The sequence below is a fragment of the Oratosquilla oratoria genome, chromosome 6 (genome assembly GCF_046742065.1).
Source record: "Oratosquilla oratoria isolate Oo_2021 chromosome 6, ASM4674206v1, whole genome shotgun sequence".
NCBI lineage: Eukaryota > Metazoa > Arthropoda > Malacostraca > Stomatopoda > Squillidae > Oratosquilla > Oratosquilla oratoria.
This window is the reverse complement of record NC_134782.1, coordinates 59,617,929-59,626,481: the sequence shown is the minus strand read 5'-3', so window position 1 is coordinate 59,626,481 and position 8,553 is coordinate 59,617,929. Positions and strand designations below refer to the sequence as shown.

Below are 8,553 nucleotides of genomic sequence, written 5' to 3'. Positions count from 1 at the left end.
AGAAGAAAGGTGAGGAGGAGGAAGAGGAGGAGGAGGGGGGAGGCGGGAGCTGGAGGTGATTAAATTGGAATTAAGGAATGAGGAAGAAATAAATAGGAAAAAGATGAGGAGGTAGAGGGTGAGGATCAAAAGGAGGAGAAAGTTAAGGAAGAGGAGGAGGAGGAGGAGGAGGAGGGGGAGGAATAGGGAATGCACCAAAGGACATTTCCCCCATTAAAGGGGTTTGCCGTATCAAAGGGTACACACACACACACACACACACACACACACACACACACACACACACACACACACAAACACACACACGCACACATCATATACAGAAAAAGCTTGTTTAAGGACCCTTTCACATCTCATCATCTCCTTGATAAAGAGCCCTCTCTAAGAATTAATTCCAAGATACTTATTCATCATAACATTTTTCATTCCACAGAGGCAAATGTTCGCTTCGTTTACTCCATGATTTACCTCCACATCCAGTCCTCCATTCACCTCCACATACAACCTTAGGCACATAAAACTCTCCACTTTGTCATCCCTCCGGCCCCTCATAATCACATTCAACCATCCACTATCATCGTTACTTGTACGTCCCATCACTTTACTTCTGCCTAAATTTTCATGTAATGAGCAGCGCGGAAGCCCAGTGAATACCATGTCGAACTCATGAGCAGGTAGTCGTGAGTTCGATTCTCGGTACCCGCTGCAGGCTATGTCGCGTTGGTTCCCGACTTCCCTGGCTAGACGGGGAGGTGATTCGACATCGGCCTAAAAAATTCAGCGGCTTGCCGCAACTGACAGGGCTTTTCTTTACCAGGGGTTTCTCACTTCCCACTGCTCAGAATCAACCACGAACGGAGTGTCATCCACTCATTGCAGCTGGCTCACTTCTCTCATGTCTTCGTGTACTCAACAACTATCTCCAAACACTCTAGCGTTCACCTACTTTACTATCCTATTCATGTACACATTGAATAACCATGGCGATATCATACACCCCTGCCACATCTCCACATTCATCTCAAACTATTCATTCTTCATTCCCGACCCTTACAGATATCCTGCCATTAATATTAAATATTTGGCCACCCTAAGCAGACCACCCCTCATTCCATATATTTCAACACACTCCACAAACCTTCTCCGTCAACCCTTCCTTGAATTCACGAAGGTACAAAAAGTATCCTTACCCCTGGATAATAGGGCTGGGCAGGATCCGAGTTCTTAAGTATTCGCGGATCCGAGTACTTGGCCAGGCGGATCCGCGGGATTCGGATCCGGATCCGAGTACTTCCTTCAGCACGGAGAACTGGCAGCGCGAGTCCACGGATTCGTTTGGGAGCGGGATCCGACTGACATCCTCTATCGGATCCCAGTTGCGCGGTATTCGCCTGGCATTGGTAATCGCCACAGCTACATCTACTCGAGTCCACACCAACTAGGCGAATCCCACTCAAGAGGAACACCAAGGAATCTCTATCTGACTGCTGAATTATCTCTGACTGCTGAAGTATTTTGTCCACTATAATACGTCAGTTATGCACACAGATTTATATTTGTTACATATTTACTGCTGTACAAAAAAGTTTGCATTAGTTATATTACGGTTCAGTGATACTCTACCGAAAAAAGATTGTACACGGTGCACGTTACAAAACATATTTAGGGTGAACCTTGTGGTATAATTGAAACACTTTTTGAGGACCTTTGGTTTTATTTGTTCACTGACAGCTATATAATATACAGCATACATGTATACCAGCAATGTATGCTTTTTTTTGTTTCAGGAAAAATAGTACAGGAAATTGTTCCTTGGAAATAGTATTTTTTGTGTCAAATTAATAACAAATAAAGTAAAGTATATATTTTTTTCATATCACAGGCAGTAATATCCACAAACGGTATTTCCTTAACAGTAATTATTTGTCTCACATTTAAAATAATATCACACAATATCACAAACAGTAATTCCTTCAATGTAGAGACTCGAGTAAAAGAAATAAATAGGATCACATGTCAGGGGAAGAAATGTTACTAATAGCTAATGTAATTATTTCTGCTTCATAGATGGAAAGTAATATCACATAATATCACAAAAAGTATTCCTTCAGTGTATGGAAAAAACGAGATGCAACAATAACAGGGGCACCTGTACGGGAAGAAACCTTGTTAGAACACATCATATTTACAGATTCTTATTAAGGAAAAGAATCATATTGATGTTCTTTTCCTTAAGGCTGCTTCGTCTGTGCGAGATCAGTTCTCCTGCCTTGGAAAACAGTCGTTCTGTAGGAACAGATGATGCAGGCGTGCACAGAAATTTCTTAGCCAATTCTTGCAGCTTAGGGAAGCACGTAGCGTGTTCCCTCCACCATGCAAGTGGATTGCCGTCTCTCCCTATGTGAGGCTTCTCGACGTACCTCCTCATTACAATGTGCGGTCCTGTGGCTGGTTGAGTCGGGCCATTTGACATTTTTTTTTATTTTGCTGTCAAACCTATTCCACAGAGATTTTTTTCTTTGCTGTGGCATGCTTGTGGCTGGTTTGTTTTGCCTGGTCGACGTGCTGGCAGTAGGAGTCTCCTCGGTGCGCATCAAACCTATCAAACTGTCTTCCACTTTTTTTACGTTTGATGAGTTAGCAAATGGCACCTTTTTGAACCTAGGATCTAAAAAGGTGGATGCTGCCATGAGGAATTTTCCTTCAATTATGGAGAATCTCCTTTCCGTTTGCACTTGTAATTCTTTAGCAAGTGATGTGGTGTCGGTCGGGTGATCATGGTCTTCACATGAAATCATATAGTCATGTATACCTCTCACCATGGGAATAATCTTAGAGAGAGAAGTTACCTTTTCTGTTGACATTTCTTTGGTAGCTTCTTCAAAGGGTTCCAAGACGTGCACAGCGCTCTGAAGGAGCATGTTCTCGTCTGCGCTGAGACACAAGTCGTTCCTGCCAAGCAAGCACAGAGTGGTGGTAACAAGTTCACTCTGTTCCAAGTATCTTTCCATCATATAATATGTTGAATTCCACCTGGTATCAACGTCTTGAAGCAGTTTCTTGACAGGGTGGTTGTGCTGCTGCTGCAGTTGAATAAGCTTGTCTGAAGCTTTCACGCTGTGATGGAAGAAAGTCACCACTCGCTTTACTTTTTCTTTCACTTTCCGTACGTCAGCAGTATTCCTGATTGCATCTTGCACGACTAGATTCAGTGTATGTGCAAAGCATGGTACTTGGCGTATATTCATTTCATTTACTGCTGCTTTGATGTTAGCAGCATTGTCTGTTACAATGGAACATATTTTCTCCTTTATGTTCCATTTGTTGGAGACGAGTGTTAACTCCTCTGCAATATTTTCAGATGTGTGAGCCTTTGTCATGCACACAGTTTCCAGGACGGCAGAATGAAGGGTCCAATCTTGGGAAATGAAATGGGCTGTCACTGTAATGAAGCCTTTAGTTTGCCTTGATGTCCAGATGTCAGTGGTCAGAGAGATGTGCTTTGCTTGGTCCAGTTCTTTACGCATTTTCTCAACTTCGTGTTTGTACAGGTTAGGCAACAAGGTTCTGCTTATCTCTCTACGACTAGGAAGTTGGTATCGAGGATTAAGGCCATGAAGAAGGCGCCTAAAACCTTTGTCTTCAACGACTGACACTGGTTGCAAATCTTCCGCTATCATACGGACTACTAAATCGTCAAATTCCTTCTTTTTATTTGAGTCACTTTTGTATGGTGTCTTGGCAATAGTGTCAGCCAGAGTGGGTTGTACTGTCAACCTAGGCTGTTTGGATGTGCTGACAGTCTTTCCAGCATCACTTTCTTCCCTCAGCTCCGCATATTCAATAGGATGTTTAGTGCGGAGGTGTTTAATTAGATTGGAAGTTGTACTTCCAGAGTATTTGAACGTGTCTTTACACGTCAAACAGATGACTAAATCATCCTCAGTTTGCTCCATGTAGGCCCATATTGGAGCAGTTCTGCTTCGCTTGGCTGCCATGGTGCAAGAAAGTAACTTCTTAGAATTCTAAGTAAATTTGCGGACAATATAACTCCCGTTTCATACTGCAGCTGCTACTGGAATTCTGGAATTCAAGAAAAGACCACCTCGCTTGCGCGGGATCGGGTTTTGTGGGAGGGGAAGAACGTCTGTTAGAAAATGAAAAGATAGTAGTGTATAAAAGAGGGCTATTGCCACCGGGCGAATCGCGAGCAATTAGGGGCTAGATTGTTGTCATGGCATAGGAGGACTTGACCAGGAGCTTGGAGGGAAGCGCCTGACGCCGGAGGTTAGGAGGTTGGGATTACCAACGGGGTTACCAGCGGGGTTAGGATCACCAACGAAAGTTTAGAAAATGGTAGGAGGCGTAGTAGTAGAGAAAGGGGGAAAAACGGAAAAATCTTTAGTGGGAGGTAAACTGAAATGAGAAGATGTAGTATAAGAGAAAGTGAGAAAGGAAGCGAATTTTAGTCGAAGAAAAAGGAAGTGTATATGTTTGTGCGTGGGATGCGGCTGTGTTCGTGAGAGGTGTATGTGTGTAATTTACGGTTAGTGAGTAGATTTCACTTCCCGCGTTTAGAGGGCGTTCCTGATTAGCCCCAGGTAAGGCATGAGGATTCCTGTTTTACCCCAGGTCAGGTTTGAGTAACGATATTATTATTATTATTATTATCATTATTATTACCATTACCATTATTATTATTGCGGTTATCACCAGTCAAGCTGGTGAAGGGGTGTGTTACTTGTTGGTGCGGTTATACACGTTTTATCGTGTACACCGCACGTGGGACGGGCGCAGCTGACAGATAGTCTGTACGGTGTGGTCTAGGTGTAATATGTTGTATCAGATGTTTGTGTTTGGCGTGCAGTTTTTCTAGGTGTCTTGAGTGAAGTTTGTGTTTGTGTTGGTTGAGTGGACGGATGTTGGAAATTTGGTGTAGAGACTCAGTGGTTCTGAAGTCGCTCCATCGCGAGCCCGTGATGAACTGGACAGCGGCATTCTGAACCTTCTGATGCTCGTAGTTATTGGTGGCACATGTCAGCTGGCTTAGTCCCGGGGACTGGCACAGAATCGGTCTGACGAGGGCTAGGTACAATCGACGTTTGGTTCTTAGTGTTGCAGTTTTGAAGCGTCTGAGCTTACCCAGCACAGCCCTAGCCTTCGCTCCCTGCTTGCGGAAGTGTGGGGTCCAGGTAAGGCCACTATCAAGTGTGCTACCCAGCACACGGGTATGGTCCTTCGCTGGGATGTTTGTGTTGTTTATTTTAAGAGGAGTGTTTGTGATTGTTCTGTTGGTTCGTTTGCAGCGGAAGTGTACAGCATTGCATTTCGACGCGTTGGTCTTAATGCGCCACTGTTGCTCCCACGCGTGTGCCCCGTCTAGGATGTTTTGCATTACGTGTAACGCTCCCTGCAGCGTTTTGTGTCTGCTTATGTGGTTAGTGTCGTCCGCATACGAAAGAGTTAGAGCCTGGTTGCGAGGATAAGCCGGCTCTGGCAGGTCATTCGTATATAGATTGTACAGAGTGGGGGCAAGGACTGACCCTTGCGGCACTCCAGCCTTCGGGGGGGAAGGTTGGGACAGACAGCCCCGCCACTTTATTCTAATTGACCTGTCGTCCAGGTAGTTGCAGAGCAACCTTGTGAACGGCAGGGCAAAGTCGAAGTTGTGGTACAATTTGTACTTCAGGCCTTCGTGCCAGACAGCATCGAATGCCTTCTCCACATCCTTACAAACCAAAATGGCCTTACCAGGGCGACCGTCTGGCGGTCTTTGAACCCATTGAGTGATTATGGATATTACGTCTTCTGCACCGCGCCCCGGCCGAAAACCAAACTGGCAGTCCATCAGCACATTCTCCGTCTCTAGGTACACGGTCAGGCGGCGGCTTAAGACGTGCTCGAACACCTTTCCAAAGTACTCCAGAAGGGAGATGGGCCGATATGAAAGGGGGGCGGAGGCGGGTTTCTGGGGTTTAGGAATGAGGATGGTATGGGAGGCCTTGAATAGTTGTGGGAAGTACCCAGAGGCTAGTGAGCTGTTATATAGTGTCGTCATGTGTGAGATTATGTTGTCTGGCATACGTTTGAGTATGTGTGCATCGATGCCTGAAGGGCCAGGGGATTTTAGTTTTAGTGCCGAGATAACCCCCTTTACCTCCTCCAAAACGATGGGGCAGATAAGGGGATCATCTTCATCTAACTGAGAGAGATCAACAGTCTCGTCGGGAGTGAGGTCACTACAGCTATTCATGAAAGAGTTAACACTGTACAAGGTGCTAAAGCAATGTGGTCCTTGCACAGGATGGGGCTTAAAGACCTCACTCCATGCTGACGCCAGAAGGTCAGCTTGGTGTTGGGGGGAGTGTGCAGAGTGGTTAAGATGGTTGATGACCTTGGGTGGTGGCACAGAGCACTCCTCCAGCTCACGTTTGAGGGTCCTCCAGAACTTGGAAGGGTCCTTCTCACAGGCGCCGGAGAGCGAGGCCATCTACTGGAATTCTGGAATTCAAGAAAAGACCACCTCGCTTGCGCGGGATCGGGTTTTGTGGGAGGGGAAGAACGTCTGTTTAGAAAATGAAAAGATAGTAGTGTATAAAAGAGGGCTATTGCCACCGGGCGAATCGCGAGCAATTAGGGGCTAGATTGTTGTCATGGCATAGGAGGACTTGACCAGGAGCTTGGAGGGAAGCGCCCGACGCCGGAGGTTAGGAGGTTGGGATTACCAACGGGGTTACCAACGGGGTTAGGATCACCAACGAAAGTTGAGAAAATGGTAGGAGGCGTAGTAGTAGAGAAAGGGGGAAAAACGGAAAAAATCTTTAGTGGGAGGTAAACTGAAATGAGAAGATGTAGTATAAGAGAAAGTGAGAAAGGAAGCGAATTTTAGTCGAAGAAAAAGGAAGTGTATATGTTTGTGCGTGGGATGCGGCTATGTTCGTGAGAGGTGTGTGTGTGTAATTTACGGTTAGTGAGTAGATTTCACTTCCCGCGTTTAGAGGGCGTTCCTGATTAGCCCCAGGTAAGGCATGAGGATTCCTGTTTTACCCCAGGTCAGGTTTGAGTAACGATATTATTATTATTATTATTATCATTATTACTACCATTACCATTATTATTATTACATTATCACCAGTCAAGCTGGTGAAGGGGAGTGTTACATGTTGGTGCGGTTATACACGTTTTATCGTGTACACCGCACGTGGGACGGGCGCAGCTGACAGATAGTCTGTACGGTGTGGTCTAGGTGTAATATGTTGTATCAGATGTTTGTGTTTGGCGTGCAGTTTTTCTAGGTGTCTTGAGTGAAGTTTGTGTTTGTGTTGGTTGAGTGGACGGATGTTGGAAATTTGGTGTAGAGACTCAGTGGTTCTGAAGTCGCTCCATCGCGAGCCCGTGATGAACTGGACAGCGGCATTCTGAACCTGCTACTGAAGTCACGTGGAGTGCGCGGCACTATTTATACCCTCTGCTGTGACGTCACAGCGCATCAGCCAATCAGTCTCCGAAGAATTTGAGATGCCGATGGCAATACTGAAATTGTATGCCATGTATCGCTAGCCGAAAATAATAGTTTATTTTGTATTGTAATTTCATTTGCAACATATGACTTTGTAACTAATTAATGATAATATCAAGTATGGTATAAATGTAATGCTTCGTATAGATAGTGGTCATAACGAATTTTGGCTCCACAGGCAAAATAGATCCTTGAGTAATCGTTTGTACTCGTCTCAGCGGATCCGAGTACCAACATCTGGTACTCGGGTCCCTCCTGCCTTGTCGGATCCGGTGGATTCGGGTCCAGTACTCGGATCCCGCCCAGCCCTACTGGATAAGTACTTCTCACATACCTGCCTTGTCACATATGCTTGGTTTATGCATTTTCTTCCTCTCATGAATCCACACTGGTCTTCTCCATTCAGCATTTCCTCTGTTCCTCTCCTTATCCTGTCCATCGACGCACATATACCTGACCGACTACATGGAACGGGCCAACATCTTTGAAACTAATGCATTCATACTTGTCTCTTTCCTTCTTGTGTAGTGGTAATGTACACGCACTCCGCCAATTCGCCGATACACTTCGTTCCCATAAACACACATTGAACAATCTCACCAGACGCTCAACTATTACTACTCCACCGTTCGTCAGACATTTCCACATAATACCTTTGCAATCCAGGTGCCTTTCCAGCTTCCATTTCGTTTAATGCTACTTGTTCTTAATCCTTGTGAGGAGAGATTGTGAGGAGTAGGAGGAGGAGAGATTGGGTGGAGTAGGAACTAGGTGAAGAATAGTAGGAGTAAGGTATAGAGTAGGAGGAAGTCAACAGGAGGAGGAGAGGGTTAGGGGAAAGGAGGCAAATGAAGAGAAGAGGAAGTTGAGAAAGAGGAGAAAAATGAGAGAGAAGACGAGAAAGAGCAGGAAGATAAAGACAAGGAGGACGAGAAACGAAGTTGAGGAAGTTAAGGAAAAGGAGTCAAATGAAGAGAAGAGGGAATTGAGAGAACAAGAAGAAAGGGGAAAAAGGAAAAAGAAGATGAGAAAGA

The 8,553-nt window shown here is 45.2% G+C and overlaps 1 protein-coding gene across 1 annotated transcript; it reads right to left on the bottom strand.

Annotated features, from left to right (window-relative positions):
* Positions 1–2,229: 2,229 nt before the first annotated feature.
* LOC143026188 (zinc finger BED domain-containing protein 4-like) lies at positions 2,230–3,681 on the bottom strand. The gene has a single exon (XM_076186203.1). It carries the CDS (start codon positions 3,678–3,680, stop codon positions 2,343–2,345), a length of 1,338 nt encoding a protein of 445 aa, XP_076042318.1. The 5' UTR covers position 3,681; the 3' UTR covers positions 2,230–2,342.
* Between the last annotated feature and the right edge of the window lie 4,872 nt (positions 3,682–8,553).

Bases quoted from the DNA above. Each gene is read 5' to 3' on its own strand.
- LOC143026188 (XM_076186203.1), bottom strand. From the start codon at position 3,680: ATGATAGCGGAAGATTTGCAACCAGTGTCAGTCGTTGAAGACAAAGGT.